This window comes from Staurois parvus, unplaced genomic scaffold, assembly GCF_062004578.1.
Source record: "Staurois parvus isolate SC_StPar_1 unplaced genomic scaffold, SC_StPar_1.0 ptg000145l, whole genome shotgun sequence".
Taxonomy (NCBI): domain Eukaryota; kingdom Metazoa; phylum Chordata; class Amphibia; order Anura; family Ranidae; genus Staurois; species Staurois parvus.
Window position 1 is genome coordinate 4,582,736 of NW_028317941.1, and position 21,334 is coordinate 4,604,069.

General features: G+C 42.7%; 2 protein-coding genes across 8 annotated transcripts in view; both read left to right on the forward strand.

The window, feature by feature from the left end:
* COL16A1 (collagen type XVI alpha 1 chain) overlaps window positions 1-21,334 on the forward strand; it is a 295,727-nt gene that overhangs the window by 25,320 nt on the left and 249,073 nt on the right. The gene's annotated exons all lie outside the window — the stretch shown is intronic.
* Window positions 11,561-18,737, forward strand: LOC149464901 (uncharacterized). Of its 2 annotated transcripts, none has more exons than XR_016312263.1 (2): window positions 11,561-18,557; window positions 18,650-18,737. XR_016312263.1 is itself a non-coding variant. In XM_089673858.1 (2 exons), the coding sequence occupies exon 2, from the start codon at window positions 12,209-12,211 to the stop codon at window positions 17,603-17,605; it is 5,397 nt and encodes a 1,798-aa protein (XP_089529984.1). In that variant the 5' UTR covers window positions 11,561-11,746; window positions 11,839-12,208; the 3' UTR covers window positions 17,606-18,737. The 2 variants fall into 2 exon arrangements, 1 of the variants encoding a protein (XP_089529984.1); XM_089673858.1 differs by having other exon boundaries at window positions 11,561-11,746; window positions 11,839-18,737.

Sequence of the window (21,334 nt, forward strand, 5' to 3'; positions counted from 1 at the left end):
TCTACTCCTGAACGCAATTTTGGTGCTTTCAAAAAAACTGTAAACGACTGGAAACGGCTATGGGTACATGGACACATTGGAAAACATTAGGGAGAGTTCAGGGCCTGCTGAAAAAAACTCTGAACAGCTCCTGAACATCAGTTTAGGAGCTGCAATGTACATGAGCCCTTAAGCATTCCATTGCAGTGCAATCACACATGTTATGGCCCTTTTTGTAGCAATGCAGTGCACCACAAAGCATGTTATATGCGTCGATGCGTGCTGCAATCCATTCTGCATTGGGCTCTAATGTACAATGGTTTAGGGTGCCATTCACAATTGATAACACTGCAATCCACTGCACATAGAGCAGGTGTGTTGCAAAAATGTGCAGTCAAGTGTGAATGGGCTGTCAGTGGTTTTAGGGTTTACATGGCTCTAGCTGTCCTCAGCTACAGAAAATGTCACACATGCTGCATGTCTGTGAGGCCATTTGTACTCTTTTTTTCATGCTCTGAATCAAACAATATTAGATATAATCTGCTTTCCCCTGTTTTCCTACAAATATGAATCTTATTTCCCTTGCCAATAGATAGTAGTGTTGTGTACATAGAATATATAAGATTTACAGCACTAAAAGAAAAAAAAACACTTCCTTCTGATGCTGGGATGCTGGAATTAGCATAAATCCTATCTCAATGTGTATATGAACCCTAATAATGACCATCTCCTATTTGCGTACTCAGGTCTATTAAATGTACTGTTTAAATTTTGATAATTCTGTTTGATTACTGCAAAAAAAAACAAAACCTGTGGATTTTGTCAGAATATGGTGCACTCACAGTAGGCATGGTAGAATTGAACCAGGCTTAATTTTGACTGTCCCTCATCTCCAAATCCCTTCTGGTCTATGCTCACACTGGGCTCTAAGCAAGTGTTCCAGGGCACATGTACATTATCGCCTCTGCCAACCATACCACAGCGATCCTAGATTCTGTTCTCAGTGATCTATGAAGAGTTCTCTGCTCTGGCATGGTTTGCATTCACACCTTAAAAGTCCTCATGTGAACTGGAGCACCTCTTCCAAGTGCATGAAGATGCATGAAGGTAAAAAACCTTTTGTGTGCAGCAATGCCCCCAGTCTCCTCAATGCTTACCTGAGCCTCATCGCAATCCAGTGATATGAACGTCAGCCTCACCTGTCCAGGGTCTTTGCCTCCTCATTGGCTGAGACAGCAAGTGGGAGCCATTGGTTCCCACTGCTGTCAATCACAGCCAGTCAGCCAATGAGAAGAGAGAGGGGGGCATAGCCAAGCCATGTGAATGGACACATGGAGCAGCAGGTGCCCCCATAGGAAGCTGCTTGCTGTGGGGGCACCTGACAGGAGAGAGGGGCAAGGAGAGCCTGTGGGAGACCCAAGAAGAGGCGGATCCAGGCTCTGCTCTGTGCAAAACCACTGCACACAGCAGGTAAGTATAGCATGCTGGTTATCCCCCCCCCCCCAAAAAAAAATGAACCTTTAGAATCCCTTTAACCTCCTTAGCGGTAATCCCGAGTGTAGCTCGGGGTAAAATTTCTATACCAAAAGCGGTAACCCCGAGCTACACTCGGGCTTACCATGCGGCGCTGTTCTGGGGGTCCCTGCAGTACTTACCTTGTCCTTCGCTCCCACGATGTGTCCCCTCCAGTGTCCCCGTCCATCTTCTCCAGCCGATGCCGGCATCTGGCTCCTGTGTTCCGGTCCCTGTGACGTTGGGACGTACGGGCGCCGGAACCGGCGGGAAATTTGAATTTTTTAAAAAATGTCATTTTTGCTGTCATTGCTATTTCAATGCATTTCACATACATTTTGTCCCTAGTGCTTTGTCCTGCACCCTGCCTGCATTTTTACTGTTCTTTCTGCCTGGAAACTTAGAAAAGTCCATGGCGTCCAAAAAGCGTCCCTTTACGTCAAAAGCAGTTTTAGAACAGCGATAGTAAATCAGAACCACTTGCAGAATTGAGTGATAATGATTCGTGGAGAAATTCGTCATCAGACACTGAAAACGATTTTGCGACTTTGCTCAGCGATGTGCGAATTTGCCTCTGTATTTTAAATTTCAGTGTTTTTGGTTTGATTATATTATTGAATTAAATTTATTATTATTATATTATTATTTTTTATGATTATTTATTAAATTATAGTTTATGATTTCGTGTTTCAAATTTTATCATATCCGGAATGTTTAACAGACTCTTATTCGGACAGATTTCAGTGAGTTATTCCTAAAAATTACAGCCTACAATAAAAAAACTACATATTTCCATGCAAAAAAATAGTACCGCTTTCAGCACAAAAAATCGGAAAGAATCATACCGCCAAGGAGGTTAAGCATTTCCTGCACAGTTCTGAGTACTCACACTACACAAATGAATCAGACCAAGATAGTACAGGTACAGTGAATGAAGCCTTAAGAAGTTTGAAAAGAACTTGTCACTAGAACTAATTATATTCCTTAATAGGTTGATGTTTTAGAGGTTCACTTGTAATAACTATAGCCCATTCTGGGCAATGATTTTGTTAGGAAACTGCAATTATAGGAAGCAGAAAACGTTGAAGATTCTAACACTTCCTGGTGTTTCAGATTTCCAGCTAAAGTAGCAGAACTTGAAAAGCACAGAAATGGCTATTGAAAACAAATTTGTAAATTTAGGAAAAACTTGTGAACAAATTTGTCAGACTAGAATAAAGGTGTTTAGAATTATTACTAAATACATTGGTTATATTACAATATTGTTGTATTATGTGTGCTTCAATTGCACTGCTGTACCAAGTCTGGGAGTCACATTTTTGTGCATTTTTTGGGGCGTTTTGTTTCCTATTTGTATGCACGTTTTTGTACAACATTTTCCAAGCATTTTGGAGCTTTGGTATTTTTGCATTATTCAATAGATAAAATTGTCATCTGTTCCATTATTTGTTGCTATGTGTTTCTGCTTTCAGCTGTTTCAAAAACACACCCATCTGCCAGAATCAAGCTCCATAGTAGCTCCAAAACTTTTTTGTGCTTGAGGCATTTGGCTTCTAGCAACTTACTGTGGAGATGTGAACCACCTCCATAGAGTATAACTGATTTTTTTCTCCCTGCGCATTTAGAGCTTACAAAATACTCAGGTGTGAATGTAGCCTAATTTCAAAATGTTATACTGTATGTGGGATGAATTTCAGAAGAAAAATATTTTGCAGTAGCAAGACTGTAAATGGCAATCTCATCTCTGGAACAAGTCTTTCATAAACCAGCCGAAACATAAAATAGGAAATAAATGGGGAAAGGATAAACAAACCATTTTAACTTTTGTAAATAGGTCCCGATGTATGTTCATTAGCTGTTCTCTTCTACTTTCTTGGAGTTGTGACCTATTTCTTTTATGTGGTTGAAAATAGACTTTTGTGTATAAGATTTGAAAAAGACATCTTTCAAATGCGAAACTTTGGCTATTTTCCACAAGCTGAATCACCTGAGAATAGCTGCCATCAAGTTGCATTTCCTCAGATGAAGCTATTCACTTGCATTAGCCCCAATTTCCCATTACTGTGTTTTCATTTTGGGAGCATTACCATTGCTTTCAGCTAAAGGCAAAACTTGTGTCTAGTTCTGACATTGTGCTTCTGGGAAATTGTCTCTGGTGTCATCTTGCCCTTCAGGGAATTGCAAATGTCTTTGAGCTTTACACAGGTCACTCTCTCAAATGACAGCTGTACACCAAGAAGTATAGTTCCAAACAAAAGTGGATAATGTAATCCCATACCACACATAGTGAAAAATATTTTAAGTTCCACAACTCATATTGTATCAAAAGCTGTGTTTCTACATCAAACACTTTAACAGATGTGATATTTCCATACTGTACACTGTAGCATTTTCTTTAGTTATGTACCAGACACTGTGTCAGATGCTGTAGGTCTGTTGTATAGCAGGAAGCACATGCACAACTGTTTTAGCAGCCTACCATGAACCCCCCAGGGGAACTATACTCCAGTATTCCTTTTGTGTGGGAACACCATGCAGGGTAACTCACCCCAGCTTAAGCAATATCTGTTGACAGTCGTTTGCTATAGGACTTACACCGATAAACACCATCTTGCCCCTTTAGCACAAGTTTTGTTTCTAGAAGATGCCCCCATATACTGGTTAGGAGAAAGAGGAGTCCACACCAGACATGCCTTTTAACAGTTTAAAGAATCCATAATAGAGGTCCGCAACTCACAAGAGGGATGTCCCAGAGTCCGGAATCCCAAAAGAGGGGAATACGAGTGGTCCCATAAATGCATACAGATCTTCCACCACTACAGGCTGTTCTCCTAAAGGGAAGTTAAACCAATAAAGTCCAACTGCCTACATGTTGTTCCAGTCAGGTCCACCCATAGACACTAACAGTGATTACTCTCCTCATAGCAACTTACCCAGGAAGCTTTCTTCCTTCCCAATATATCCATATCCAAGAAGAAGAGTCTTTCCTGGTTCCTGACTATGGGGACATTTAGTGGCTACTATGGGAATTAATATGGGCCACCTTTGTGCTCTACCCTACAGTTTTACCTCAGATACTGTAGAAGATGCCATTCATTTTGTAACAGACTCTGTAGCAATTGCTGTAGTTGCACCCCATATTGTGGCAGATGCTGTAATGTAACAGATGTTATAGTTCTGCACCACAAGCTGTATCAAATGCTATAGTTCTACATTAGACATTGTGGAAAAGGTTGTAGTTTTAAACCACACACTGTATCAGGTGTTGTAGTACTATACCAGATACTGTAGCAAAGTCTTATGTCATACAGCAGACACTACAGCAGATAATGTAGTTCTATACAATTTGCTATGGCTGATGCTGTAGTTCAACACCAAATACTTTAGCAGAGGTTTTTCTATTCAATACAAACAAGAGTGAAATTAAATATATACTCTCTAGTAGCACAGTGTAATACTCAAATTCAATATAAGTGCTCTCTAACGGATTCAAATAAAATGGAGTAGCAACATCCGTGACATAAAATGTTTAAAAAAACATAATAATAAAATGTTCAAAAAAATAATTATAAAGTGTTAAAAAAATAAAGTGTTTAAAAAAATTATGACTTCAATAATATCTATCAAAAATCCATAAATTCACTAGTGCAATCAATACTTCTTCAAATGTACCATATTACTGTAGATGTAAATTGGGTGCTCTCCACTCCCAAAAAGACACCACACTCACCAAAGGTTATTGCCTCTCATTTTACTGATTGGAAAATAACGCTTTCAAGATATTTCCTTTCGTGGTCACTGTTCCAAACCTCAAATGCAACTTTTCTCCTGGAATTGTTCGGCGAATGGGGCCAAAGGGAGAAGAAGCAAGGAGAAAGGTTGCATGTGAGGTTTGGAAATCGGTTCTAGCCCTATATGAAAGAATGATGGACAACTGTTGGAGAAGGTTTTAAAGGAACAGTGACCATGAAGCAGAATATCTTGAAAGGGTTATTTGCCAATCAGTAAAATGAGAGGCAATAACCTCTGGTGAGTGTGGTGTCATTTTGGGAGTGGTGAGCACCTGTTTTACACAAAGTTTGAGGATTGGAAGATTTTCACATCTATTATGGTATATATGAAGAAGTATTGATTGCACTAGGGAATTTATGGACTTATGATATATATTACTGAAGAAATAATTTTTGAACACTTTATTTTTTTAACACAATATTATTATTTGAACACTTTCTTATTATTATTTTTTTACATTTCATGTCACGGATGTTGCTACTCCATTTTATTTGGATCCAATAGAGAGCACTTATTTTGAATTTGAGTATATTAATGAAGCTCCCCTCTAGTTAGCTAGGGGAGCTAGACAGGTTTTGTGTTAGAGGCTGAGTAGCAGCCTGGTACAAGTTAGCCTGGGATGAGTCAGTCAGGTAATTTTTCGGTCAGGGCTGAGGGCTCTACAGATCAGTTCCCTGATACCTCCCTCCTGCTCTAGAAACTTGAGAAGTTCCTAGAAGGCAGTTGGTGGGGGTGAGGAGGGGCTGATCTGCATAATTAGGGGATCTTGGCCAATTACTAAGCAGGAGGCTTGGCATGGGACCTGGACAGCTCTTAAATTTGAGAGAGCCTGATCAGCGGGGTAGTAATGTCAGGTGGAAGATGGAGTGAAAGCTGGAGTGTGGAGCCTGGGAGGGGGCCCAGGAGAGGGGCTTACTTGCAGGCAAGAACTGGAAGAGAAGACCTCTCAGCCTCAACCCCATGAGAGAGGACTGTCTGGGAAGCATGGGAGGAGCCAGCCCAGCATAATGCCTGAAGACAACCACCAACCTACAAGCTTTCAGAAGAGGAATGAGTGAGTAATCCCACACCCCCTGGGTCAGATAAGGGGAGAGGGTAGTCAGGTGGCCAACCCAATTAGCTCTTCATCTGGAGCTGCTTGGCTAAATTGGCAGTTTCTGGGTCCTCTTGCCCAGTGATTCCCTCAGGCAGCTTAGTGAAGAGCAGATTTCACCTGGGGTCTGACGTGGTACACTAGGACAGCTGGAGAGCTCTCTAAGAAGAGAATCTTTGTCTGTGGAATTGTATATAGTTGCGTTGTCCTCAAGTTGCAGTTTCTTTGGGCATCCCATACATCCCTCAACCCTACCCAAGATCAATACCCCTTAATAAAACAAAAAAAAAAAGACAAGCTCAAGGACTGTTTACTGTCTCCATTGTGCAAGTGCGTGTTTCCTGTCTGTGCAGGACAATAGGGGAACCCAAGACTCAGCGACTCCTAATGGGGGTAGTGCTAAATTATATTGCCCTACCAGAGGGTATATTGTTTGTATTGAATTTTATTTTTATTTTATGGTGGCATCAAGTTTATTATCTAACATAGGGCTGTATATATTCTCCAAAGTGTGGGGTACGTTTGAAAGAGTTTTTTCTATACCACATACTGTGGCAGGTTTGGTAGCTCTGAACTGGTCAATGTAGAAGATGTTGTATTTCTACACCTGGCACTGAGACAACATATCTAGTTCTTTTTTAGACATTCTCACAGATGTTATTCTGCATCATACACTATGGCAGATGCTGTAGTTGTACACCAGATACTGTAGCACATAGCATGCCATAGTTCTGCACTAGTGTAGCAGATGTGGTATTTCTACACCAGATACTGTAACAGATGCTGTATTTTTACACCAGATACAGTAGCATATTCTGTATTTCTATTCCAGGTACTGTACACTTCTGTATTTCTACACTAGTACACCAGATACTGTGCTGCAGCACATGCTGTATTTCTACACCAGGTACTGTAGCAGGTGCTGTATTACTACACTGGATACTGTATTATTATTATACAGGATTTATATAGTGCCAACACTTTGCGCAGCTCTTTACAAAATGAAAGTGGACATTTCAGTTACAATACAATTTGGTACAAAAAGAATCAGAGGGCCCTGCTCATTAGAGCTTACAATCTAAGAGGTATTGCAGCAGATATGTATTTCTATATCAGGTACCATAGAAGATGCTGTATTTCTACACTAAGTATTGTAGCAGATGCTGTATTTTCTACACCAAGAAAAATGTGCCCTTTAAGTGATCCCTCCAATGTCCCCACCCCTTAGCAACTTTCTAAATGCAATCACATACCACGTATGTTCAGAAGACATATCTGTAGTCCTAGACTGTCTAAGCCCAGTACAGTGTTTGCATCCTCAAAACTCTCATTCTTCTTTGAAATCAAGAGAAATGCAACACATCAAAGAGAATAAAGGATTATGCCTAGGACAGACCATCTATAAGGTGTTTTAGATTGCACAATCCATATTGCTAAACAGAAAATACTGTGTTGGGCCAGAGTAGACCCATTTGGGCATTTGTGTTGTTTTGGAAAGTTGCTGCAGATGGCGGGAAAGCTGAGTTTGAAGAGCCTACTTTTATGCACATTTTTACATTCAGTTGTTTTTCCCTAAAATTATAATGTGTAATATTGCTGCAAACATTATGGACGAAATAAGATATCAACAGTTACTTGTGTCTGCTAAAAATCAATATAAGCTGGATCCATAGGAAACACATAGAAAAGAGCTATCAATTGTAATATTGTGAATTTGGGATAAAAAGAGATCTCAGTTACTACTTGACTCCTATTAAGGCATTGCTGTGTTCACTTCCAGAAACTTAAAGTGGAGTTCCAGCTGTGTTTGTTAAAAGTCAGCAGCTACAAAAACTGTAGCTGCTGACTTAATAAACACACACTTACCTGCCCCGGGTCCAGCGATGTACTCACCCGCACCGATCCTTCTCTCCTTCTGTCCTCTACGGCGCCGGCATCTCTACTGTGGGCACCAGGCTGTGACAGCTTGCGGCTTCACAGCCTGGTGCCCACTGCACATGCACGAGTCACGCCACACTTCCTGATTGGTCCGGTGAGCTCCAGGGACCTGTGAAAGTTCCCAGGAGACTGCGGAAGCAAAGAGGGGGCCGAACTTCCAGGCCACTTCGGCACGGCGAACTGAGCCAGAAGTGGGAGCGGGTACCTGTCAAAACCAGATATGGCAGTGGAGGGGGGGAGGAGGCAAATAAGCGGAGCTTCCGCTTTTGAGTGGAACTTCACTTTAAAAGAGCAGCATAGGAGTGAAAGGTACATAAATATAAGCAGCTGTTGGGACTGTCATGAAAGTGAAGTCCATGTAAGTCAAAACAACAAGTTCACTGTCTTTATCCCTAGCTCCCTCACCTTCCTTAACTCCCCCACTTCTCCATTCACCTAGGAAAGTAAAGTGACAACACCTTGCATTCCAGGTGCAGAGGAGCATATGACTCACTCCCCTTCTTCCCACCTTACAATGCTGGTGCTTGGTAAATGGCCACCCAGGTACCAAGCAGTATCACATGGGGCAGGTAGACATTCCTTAGCCCTAGGTTTTCTCTGACCAGATCCATTTGAAGCTTATACAGGGTCTTTACTGTTACTGGTGAAGGGAGTGGTAGTGCAATTCAGGAAATATACATAAGCAAGGCACAGGTTCACTTTAAAGTTAGAGGCAAATAATATATGTATGTTAGATCCTAACCTAATAGTTCTTCATTTTAAGCCACATCTAGAAAAGATATTTAAATGAACTATAGCCTGCAGGATGAACTGTCAGCCCAGCTGAATATCCTGGGGAGTAACACTTACACACCTCTCTTACTCAACCCCTGGTGGCCTCAACCAAATGGCCAGCTATTTCCCACTCCATAAGGGATCAAACCAGGAGAAATATCTCTTTGCTCAAAGTATGTAGACACGACAGCTCACAGCTGTTCCTTTTAGAAACCACAAATCTGGCTCAACACACATACACTTATGAACTCTGACCACTGCCTCTGACAGATACTCTAACTAAAATAATAAAGTAAATTAGGTAGTATATTTCCTGCTATAGTATCTCTCAACGATAGTCAAGATATTTCATGTGTAAAAAAGAAGATTTCAGTTGTTTCTGATGATGTTACTGAAACAGGTTTTAGGTTAACATTTTACTGGAAAGTAAAAACCTCTTTGGTCAGACCTCTAGACAGTAAAGTATTAAAAGTGAAAGTTTCTTTCTATAAAAACGTTATTATGGTTACTTGAATCAAGCAGCCAAGAGTAGCTGCAACAACCTTTTCCTTGTCATTTCTGTCATTTCTTTAAAAAAATGTTTACTTTTGGTTTATTATATAAAATCTATTAATGTACACATATAATAAAATTATGAAAATTACAATAAATCTAGTGCAATAAAATGAGCTCTCACCAGAAAAAACTCAAAAAACAATATCTATGGCTTAAAGTGGTTGTAAACCTCAGACATGAAATATGAACAAAGCATATCCCTCTATAGTGTGTGCTTGTCTCAATTAAGAGAACTAAGGCTTCATGTACATGGACAGCTCCTAAACTCAAGTTTAGTAGCTTTTGTCATTTTTTTTGCCAAAGCTTCTAAACTCAACTCCATAAAAGCCTATGTGTCCATGTACACATAGGCTTTTAGAAGAGTTTAGGAGCTGCCGCGTTCAGATGAGGTTAAACCTCCCTCTCCTGAACGTGGAAGAATCGTGTTTAGGATAGGAATGTTTTGACCACCGACAGCAGGAAAACGCAACCACGGTACCGCATTCTTACAGTATTTTTGCCGCGTTTTCCTGTGGCCGGCAGTCAGGGTAGACTCATGTACATGAAGCCTAAGTGTCATTTCTGTCCAATGCTTTGTTCCTCTGCTATATCGGCATGAATCACTTCTGACAGGTTTTCCTGACACCAAGAGAAAAATGGTGGAGGGACCTTCAGCAGATTGACAGCTTCAGCTCTCTCCTAATGTGAGCTGCGTAGAGGGGGGTTGTCTCTTCCCTCCAATCAGCTCAGAATTATTCTCATTGAGCTCTGCAGAGTGTAACTTCAGCTCTTCATTCCCTTTTTTTCTGAACTCTCAGACAGGCTTTACAGTTCAGCACTTTAAACAGATGTAAAGAAGAGAAGACTGGAGATAGACTGGTATAACTTATGTAGGAGGATTTGTTTAATCTCTGTGTATCCCCTGAGCGAAGTCACTTCACTACAGGGGCGGACTGACCATTTGGAAATTTGGGCACTGCCCGAGGGCCCGGGGTCAGTAGGGGGCCCCATGAGATGCCCCTGGTACCTTTTTCATAGGCTTTTTTGAGTTTGGGTAAGGACACAGGGGCCCCATGATCCCTTATTGCCCGGGGGCCCCATGAGCTGTCAGTCCGCCCCTGGTCATGTAGATATATGTCAGAAATCTAAAGAGTGTCTTGAACACTTTATGAATTCCAGGGAATGTGTGTGTGTGTTTTTTTATATATCTTCTTACTATATTCTATATGTCATGGTGAGAACCAGAAAATACATCTTTTTTTTTACTCCAGTAAATATTACTGCATATGATGATTCATGCCCTCATTTCCAGACAACTGCTGGAGGCTGCATTTCACATGTTGTCCAATGATCTCAACAAAGAGTGCTCTTCCTGCTCCCCTTTCATTTTCAGTGACAGTGTGATTTGTTCTGTTTCACCATTGTTTATTTGTTTTTTCATTTTTATTTTTATGTCTTTTACTGAAAAATTCAAAGTACGCAGGTACATGCTGACCAACTTCAATGCATGCAGAAAGTTAGGACTACAAAGCGTAAACATGTAACAGCATTGTTGGTGGAAGAATAGGGTATTTTTAAAGTAATATTAAAGCGGAGATCCAGGCAAAATAAAAAAAGTGTAGCTGCTGACTCTTAAAAAACAGACACTCACCTGTCCCTTGATCCCAAAGTGTCCTCACACCGGCCGCCCTGTGTCCGGCATCTTCAGTGTGGGCACCTAGTTGTGAGAGCTTGCAGCTTCACAGCCGGGTGCCCACTGCGCATTGCACGAGTATTTCTGAGCTTTGTGAATGGTTCTGTATTCCTGTGGGACCTGCCAAGTGTCACAGAAGACTATGGCGATAGGGTGGAGGAGGACAACTTCTGCTTCCGACTGTCTAGACAATTGTAACGGGTGGGAGCAGGTACCTGTCAAATATAGGTACCCCCTCTGTGCTGCCTTGTATTACACAAGGCATTCTTTAGCATTCAGCAGTGTCTGTCCCCTTTAAGGCCAGGACGTCCTGTCTGCTAACTTGGGAGGAAGTGACCTCATCTCTTCAGACTGAAGAAATTCTACAATGCAAGTACATGTGGGATGCTGTTCTCTCTTCATATATGGGCTTGATTAGACCCCCAAAGTCTGTAAGTACCCCTCCTATGTACTGAGGAATGTTATGCACATAGCTAGGAAGTTAGATATGTACTTATGTTTGTTTATTCTGTTTGTATTTCAGTTTTACCGCATTTGTTCACATTCGCGCATTTATTCACGCGCATTCTCATTATGTCACATGTTATCAGTAAAAGATCATCGGTTATCAATCATCGACTCTTTACTGTGTGGACATCAAAGGTTATACTGCCTGTAATCCTCTGTAACCCTTTCATAACTGCAGAGAAGGCAGGACAGTAAAAAGACTTACACGGTTACTTCAGAGCACATTGTGTGAAAAATCTACAGCAAGCCCCACAACACAGAAAAGACTCTTAACTGTTAATACAGCAGCACGTGCGTGTGAAATCCCCACAGCACAGCCAGTCTAGGCATAGCAAAGTGAAACTAACTCAGCTTCGTGTACACGCTGTGTACTCCACTCAAGCACAATGCAGCACGCAGACACAGAGAAAGATATGAAAGATATCACTAAATTAACCCTTCCTAAAATCTCGTGCAAACAGGAAGAAAATATGCACAGTACGCTGGAAACTAGGTCACAATGCAGCACGCCGAGAACTTATAACAAATCGGATCTGTCGTCATCCAAAGCAGAAACCGCCAGATCTAAGCGTTCAAGTTCCAGGCATTCAAGCATCACAGACCTATCGTCAGTCAGTACTGGGGCAGCCAGGAGTAAGCATACCAGTTCCAGACATTCTAGCGTCACAAACTTGTCTTCAGTCAGCGCTATCGCCGCCAGGGCACAAGCCAAGGCCGAGGCCGCATGCGCCATGGCCTCCTATGCCATACAGGAAGCAGAGCTTATGAAAGAGCAAGGCTACCTAGATGAAGAGCAGAAGAAGAGACAAGCCGAAGGGGAAGCAGAAATGCTTAGGAGAAAGGCAGAAGTACGAGCCTCTTTACACATACTTAAGCAACAGAAAATAGCTGCAGCAGCCATAGCTGAAGCCGAAGTTCTCGCGAGAGCTGCAGATATTCAGTTTGTAGAGAGCGATGTACTGGAAACCCTGATAACACCTCGCAGTACATTCCAACGCACCCGTGAGTACGTGCAATCACAAGCAACCCTGTACCCTGATAAACAGCCTAGTGATGCACCGAAACCATCAAGGACCCAGTTGGGAGCAGATAGCTTTGATGTTACGCATCACTACAAGACTGAACCTGAACCGCCACGTGATAAGTCAACCAATCACGGGCTCAGATACCAAACCGCCAACACGCTAAGAAACCAAGTAGATGGCGATATAACCTCTCCTCGTGCAAAACCAGATCTAGACTACAATAGAGGAGAGCAACCATCTGACCAAAATAGACTTAGTCAAATACCTCAACGAACCCATCAGTCACTATCAGCCAGTAGTCCCGCGTTTGTACCCAGAACAAACGCACCTGACACAGCAAGGGTTACAGACGTGTCGAAATACCTGATGCGCCGTGAGATGGTGAGCACTGGTCTCTTGAAGTTCGACGATCGTCCTGAAAACTACTGGGCCTGGAGGTCATCCTTCCTAAGCAGCACCCAAAACTTAGAGCTGACAGACAGAGAGAAGCTCGACCTACTCGCCAAATACCTAGGACCAGAGTCCTCAGAGCAGGCCAAAAGAATCAGGTCAGTGCATGTCCATGATGCAACAGCAGGACTTGCGATGGTCTGGCAGAGAATGGAAGACTGCTATGGGTCACCTGAAGTAATTGAAGAAGCACTTTTAAAGAAAATAGAAACTTGCCCGAAAATGACAAACAAAGACAATCAGAAGCTGAGAGAGCTCGGAGACCTACTCCTAGAGATAGAAGCAGCAAAGACTAGTGGAACTCTGCCAGGTCTTTTATACTTAGACACAGCACGTGGAGTAGAGCCCATAATCGAGAAGCTCCCTTTCAACCTGCAAGAAAGGTGGGTCTCTCAAGCATCCAGATACAAGAAAGACTATCGAGTTGCATTTCCACCGTTTGTCTTCCTTGCTGAATTCGTTGTAGACCAAGCTAAGACACGCAATGACCCAAGCTTCGCCTTCCTGAACAAGAGAGTTGCAAGCTCCCCAAGGACAGAGAAGCAGCCGCCAGTACACTACAAAGAACGCAGAGCAACAGTGTCTGTGCGGAAGACAGAAGTCCCGCCTGAGGCTGCAGCCAATCAGGAAGACAACACAAGCAAGGAAGTTGAGGATCCAGACAAACAGTGCCCAATACACAACAAGCCTCATCCACTAAGAAAATGTCGCAGTTTCAGAAGTAAGACATTAGAGGAGCGCAAGGCTTACCTTAAAGACAATCACATTTGTTTCAGATGCTGCGCCTCAATGCAACATCTTGCAAAAGACTGTAAGAGAGAAATACGGTGCACAGAATGCAACAATGACCGACATCTGTCAGCACTGCACCCAGGACCACCACCATGGAGATCAGAAGTTCCAGCAACTCAAGAAGATCATGGTGGGGAGCAAAAAGAAAGTGCAACACCAGCGATAACTTCAAAGTGTACTGAGATCTGTACAGAACCAGGACTCTCTAGATCATGCTCCAAGATATGCTTAGTCAAAGTGTATCCCAACGGTCTCAGAGAAAAGGCAGTGAAGATGTATACAGTCCTAGACGAACAAAGCAACAGGTCTCTAGCAAAGACAGAGTTCTTCGACCTCTTCGGTGACAAAGGAAGTCCAACTCCATACACCTTGAAGACATGTTCTGGAGTTATAGAGACTGCAGGGAGAAGAGCAAACAACTACACCATTGAGTCATTAGATGGAAAGACACAGCTGACTCTTCCTACCCTCATAGAATGTGACATGATACCAGATGACAGGTCAGAGATTCCCACACCTGAAGTGGCACGTCACTACCCTCATCTCATGCGAATAGCAGACAAGATCCCAACACTCAACCCAGATGCTGCAATCGTCCTTCTACTAGGAAGAGACATACTGAGAGTGCACAAGGTCAGAGAACAATACAATGGGCCGCACAATGCACCATTTGCTCAACGTCTTGATCTTGGATGGGTTATCGTTGGAAATGTATGTCTGGACGGACTTCACAAACCCGCAAAGGTGAATGTCTACAGAACAAATCTGCTGCAGAACGGTCGCACATCATGTCTTTGCCCATGTAACAACAGCATGCAGATTAAAGAGAAACTATCTAACCCAACACATCCCCAGAACATCCAGAGGTTCCTGGAAGATACAGGCTCAGCTGAAGATTCAGATCAGCTAGGCCACAAAGTGTTTGAGAGAACTCAAGATGATGACAAACTAGCACCATCTGTTGAAGATAACCTCTTCCTTGAGATCATGGACAGAGAAGTCTTCAAAGACAAAGCAGGCAGTTGGGTAGCCCCACTACCATTCCGTACACCACGGCATCGTCTTCCCAACAACAGAGTGCAAGCAGAGAAACGCCTTGCGCTATTGCAACGCACTCTTGAAAGAAAGCCAGACATGAAAGAACACTTCCAAGAATTCATGCGGAAAATCTTTGACAAAGATCAAGCTGAAAAAGCACCAGCACTGCATGAAAAACAAGAACGCTGGTACTTGCCAATATTCGGAGTGTACCATCCTCAAAAACCAGGTCAGATACGTGTAGTATTTGATTCCAGTGCAAAGCATGAAGGTATTTCCCTTAATGATGTACTTCTCAGCGGACCAGACCTGAACAACACACTTCTTGGAGTCCTTATCAGATTCCGAAGAGAACTTGTTGCAGTAACAGCAGATGTACAGCAGATGTTCTACTGCTTCCTTGTCCGTGAAGACCACAGAGACTACCTGAGGTTCCTATGGTATGAAGACAACGACCTCAACAAAGGTATCATAGAGTATAGGATGAAAGTACATGTGTTTGGGAACAGTCCCTCACCAGCTGTCGCTATCTACAACTTGAGACGAGCAGCGCAGCAAGGTGACAGACACAACCCTGAAGCCAAACAATTTGTTATGAAAAACTTTTATGTAGATGATGGACTTGCTTCCTTCTCCAGTAGTGGAGAAGCCATTGACATTTTGAAAAGCACTAGAGACTTGCTAGCAGAATCTAACATAAGACTGCACAAAGTGGCTTCCAACAACAGCAAAGTCATGGAAGCATTCCCAGCAGAAGACCGTGCAAAAGACCTCAAAGACCTAGATCTAGGTACAGATTCACCACCCCTTCAAAGAAGCTTAGGGCTTAGTTGGGACTTGAAAACTGACAGCTTCACCTTCCGAGTATCAAGGGAAGAGAAGCCTTTCACAAAGCGAGGTGTCTTGTCTACGGTCAACAGTCTTTACGATCCCTTGGGGTTCGTAGCACCCATCACCATGCAAGGCAAAGCTCTTTTGAGAGAGATTACAACTGAGCTAGAACAAAGTGATTGGGACACACCTCTACCTGAAAAGAAAGAAATGCAGTGGAAGTTGTGGAAAGACTCTTTGCTGGAGCTTGAGCGATTTAGCATCCAAAGACCATACGTCTCTGTTTCTTTGTCCGTTACAAAACGAAGAGAGATACACGTGTTTTCAGATGCATCCACCGTGGCTATAGCAGCTGTAGCCTACCTTAGAGTTATAGACACTCAGGGACAAAGCCATGCAGGATTCATCTTGGGAAAGTCCAAACTGGCTCCAAGACCTGCTCACACGGTCCCACGCTTAGAACTTTGTGCTGCTGTCCTAGCTGTGGCGATAGCAGACTTACTCATTGCGGAACTGGACATCGAGATCCATGCAGTGAACTTCTACACAGACAGCAAGATTGTTTTAGGTTATATCCACAACGCTTCAAGAAGATTCTACACATACGTGTCAAACAGAGTAACACGTATCAGAAAGTGTACAAGTCCAGAACAGTGGCATCACATCAGTACAGACAAGAACCCTGCTGACCATGGGACTAGACTGGTACCAGCTGCTGTCCTCAAACAGACTAACTGGTTCACAGGTCCATCCTTCTTGACTGGACCAGAAACTGAAGAGACTGATCAGAAAGGAACTTTTCAGCTTGTAGAACCAGACCAAGACAAAGAGGTAAGACCTCTAGTTGCAGTTTACAAGACTCTAACCACCAGAGAAGGTCTTGGCTCATGTAGGTTCGAAAGGTTTTCCAGCTGGAAGTCACTCATCCGTGCCATAGGGAAACTCATCTGCTTGGCCAGATCCTTCAGCAAAACAGCCAGTGTTGACCAGGGTAACAATGACTATCTTGAGCAAGCCAATGTCACCATTATCAGATGTGTTCAGCAGGAAGCCTTCAAGGAAGAAATTCAAGGTCTTCTCAAGAAAGAAGAACTTTCTAAACACAGCCCACTCAAAAAGTTGAACCCTGTCCTTGATGAAGATGGAGTGATGAGACTTGGAGGACGTCTACCCGCAGCTGATATGACTATTTTAGAAAAGCATCCCATTGTCATACCCAAGAATCATCACGTTGCCGTTCTTCTGACAAGACATCACCACGAGCAAGTTGCACATCAAGGTCGCCACCTCACTGAAGGAGCAGTCCGCTCAGCTGGATTGTGGATCCTAGGAGGTAAAAGACTAGTCTCCAGCGTGATTAACAAATGTGTAACTTGCAAGAAAATCAGAGGAAAACTTGAAGTCCAGAAGATGTCAGACTTACCTCCAGACAGGCTGGCTTCAGATCCTCCATTCACAAATGTAGGCCTAGACGTTTTTGGTCCTTGGAACATTTCTTCTCGCAAGACCAGAGGAGGCAGTGCAGAGAGCAAACGCTGGGCTGTTCTTTTCTCGTGTATGAGTACCAGAGCAGTTCACATTGAGGTAATTGAGTCTCTATCTACCTCAAGCTTCATCAATGCCTTGAGAAGATTTTTCTCCATTTGAGGACCAGCAAAACAGATTCGTTCTGATTGTGGCACAAACTTTATTGGAGCCTGCAAGGAATTGAAGATCATTGCAACAGACTCAGAGACAAGTAACTATCTTCAAAATCAAAGATGCACTTGGATCTTCAATCCTCCTCATGCCTCACATATGGGAGGAGCTTGGGAGAGGATGATTGGAGTAGCTCGCCGCATTCTAGATGCAATGCTTCTAAAGATTGGATCTACTCGTCTCACACACGAAGTCTTAACCACGCTGATGGCTGAAGTCATGGCTATCATGAACGCCAGACCTTTGGTCCCAGTGTCTACTGACCCAGAGATGCCAACCGTCTTGACACCAGCAACGTTGCTGACCCAGAAGATGGAGATGGTGACAGCTCCCAACGGGGACTTTGATCTTAAAGACTTGTACACCAAACAATGGAAACAAGTTCAAAGCCTTGCCGATATCTTCTGGAAGAGATGGAGACAGGAGTACCTGATGACCCTTCAACCACGCAAAAAATGGCAAGCCGACAAGCCCAACTTACAAGTTGGAGATGTTGTTCTACTAAAAGACTCTCAGGCCCACAGGAACGAGTGGCCAATTGGACTCATTGTGGGGACTGATGCTAGTAGTGATAGCAGAGTCAGGAAAGTAGAGGTCAGAGTAGTAAAACAGGGCACCCCTAAGGTGTACCTTAGACCCATCACGGAAGTCGTTTTACTCCTTCCAGGAGTTTAATAGTGGCATATCATTATTATGCCAGGTGGGGAGTGTGCTGCCTTGTATTACACAAGGCATTCTTTAGCATTCAGCAGTGTCTGTCCCCTTTAAGGCCAGGACGTCCTGTCTGCTAACTTGGGAGGAAGTGACCTCATCTCTTCAGACTGAAGAAATTCTACAATGCAAGTACATGTGGGATGCTGTTCTCTCTTCATATATGGGCTTGATTAGACCCCCAAAGTCTGTAAGTACCCCTCCTATGTACTGAGGAATGTTATGCACATAGCTAGGAAGTTAGATATGTACTTATGTTTGTTTATTCTGTTTGTATTTCAGTTTTACCGCATTTGTTCACATTCGCGCATTTATTCACGCGCATTCTCATTATGTCACATGTTATCAGTAAAAGATCATCGGTTATCAATCATCGACTCTTTACTGTGTGGACATCAAAGGTTATACTGCCTGTAATCCTCTGTAACCCTTTCATAACTGCAGAGAAGGCAGGACACCCTCAAAGGTGCCAATCCTTAATGGGGAGTGGGGGCCTAAGCCTTAAAGCAGAACTTCCCCTTTTGGGTGTAGCTCCTCTTTAAAGGCATTTTTTTTCTAAATAACAAATATGTCATACTTACCTGCTCTATGCAGTGATTTTGCACAGAGCAGCCCCGGTCCTCCTTTTCTCAGGTCCCTGGTAGGTGCTCCTAGGCCCTCCCTTCTACCAAGTGCCCCCACAGCAAGCAGCTTGCTATGGGACAATTAGGCTCGCTCCTGAGCTGCTGATCTGTGTGTCTATTTATACACAGAGCCATAGCTCGGCCCCACCCATTCTCTCTCCTCATTTGCTCACTGTGATTGACAGCAACAGGAGCCAATGGCTGTATCAACAAGCGTTTGTTCACATTAGGCAACATTCACAAAGATTCATAGCAAAAATGCATATAAACTCAAATCAGGTGTGTTTTTATATGAGTTTTGCCATGTTTGTCCATTGATTTTAATAGGGAGCTACGTTTTGGTGCATTTTTTTTTTACCGCACCAACCCTGTACCATAAATGCAGCAAGTAGAATTTTAAAGGCCGCATCGGATCTGCAACAGATCAGAGTGCAGAGGTCCATAGGAATACATGGTCAGACATGTTTCTTCCACTTTTTTTAAAGCAAGGCAGAAGATATGGATTAGTGTGAAGAGTTCCATAATAATACATAGTCACATGTTTTTCTTATGCTTTTTCTAATGCAACGCAGAAGAAAAACAGATCAGTGTGAAAGCAGCTTTAGAACTGCTTCTTTTCCCATGCAAGTCAATGAGAATGCAGAGGTAACTCAAAGCAAATTGATACAAATAAAATGCACCTGTCAATGAACTGTCAGTTATCTCAGAAGTGTCTAATGCCAGCCATAGATGATTTGAAAATTTTTGCACTGTTAGTGGGTTAATTGGTCGGCTGTTTTTCGGGTTTCTTGCACTTTGAGATTATTGGTCATGTTGGAAAATTTGCGGCTGATTTTCCCGGCAATGATGGCCAAATCGGCCGATCGTTTTAACGATAAAAAATCTGTGCATGAGCCGTGACCTGCAAGGGACAGAAGTTATGGGGTGAACTTTATGATTTAGTCGGCCGATTTTTTTAATTGTTGGTGGTAACGTCGGCCGAACGAACGACCTGTTTTTCGTTTGAAAAATCGTCCGATGTTCAACCCGTCTATGGCCTGCATTAGGCTCCGTTCACACTAATGTGATTTCAGATGAGACTTGAGTCACACAGAATCACGTGACAATGGAAATCACAGTTCAATGGTGCCTGTTCACATCTATGTAACACACCACAACACGATTTTGGAAAAGGTTCCTGTACTACTTTGATGTGATTCCAGCACAATTTTGGCCCCACAGAATATGCAAACAACTTCAAAGTAGCATCATGGTAGTGTGAACCTAGCCGTAAGCTGCTTTCAACAGAAATGCAGCGGAAACCATGATGTATTTGACCATTGACACTAGCTTAAATCCAGTTGACACAATCCCTTTCTCTTCTTAACCTCTCTTTAATTATAACTTGTGAAGAGCCAATGTGGAGTGAAGAAGAGAGCAAATGAGAGAAGTGACCTCTTCGTACCATTTGTTCTCTTATCAACAGCACTCTTGTACCTCACTTTAGGCGCTACACTCTCTTGTTTTTATTTTCTAATTTTTTAGCACTTTCATTTATAGAACCTGTTTGCTGCATCCCTAAAAGTTCCATGTCTGCATTTCAAATGTAAGAATGATGCATTTAGCTTCAAATGGATAAATTCCCCACAGGTTTTATACATATTATACTCTTTTTTTGTTTTTGTTCTAGAACTGTTTCTCTTTCATACTAGAAAGGGCAAAAGCAGCTTAAAACAGGATACCAGGATATAGCGGCTTAGAAAGAGGTCAAATGCATCTGAAAATGTTCTTTGAATGCTCTTAGAAGGATCTCTGACTAATCTGAAATATATATATATATATATATATATATATATATATATATATATAAATTTTTCCATTTTTTATTTATATTCAGGGGTTGCAGTGCTTTCCTCTGAGTTCAGTCCAACAGGGGATACTATTTTAGAGCTTGTTTACCCATTTTTCTTCAAAGAAGAAGTAAAAATTCCAGTGAAAACAAAAGGTTACCCTCGTCACTTCCCTCATCCACCATCACTTCAAACACCAAAATAAAATGATATTAAGCCTCCTGGCTTACTCACACAGTGCCACTTCTTAGGCCTTAAGCTTAGGCCTTTGGCTGGTCCTCAGATTGTTACAGTTCTCCCTGCTGCACTGGCTCATGCCCTGGCCTCTGGGCAGGAGAACTCCTGGCTTCTGGAGGCAGCCCTGAACTACAAGTCCCTTGATTATACAGACTGTGCCCCTGATGACTTTACCTGTGATGAAACGTGTAGGGCGGAGCCACACACACACACACGCTACTGCGCATGCGCGAACGGCCGGTGAACATTTTGGAAACTGGAAAATTTGGATTTTTTGC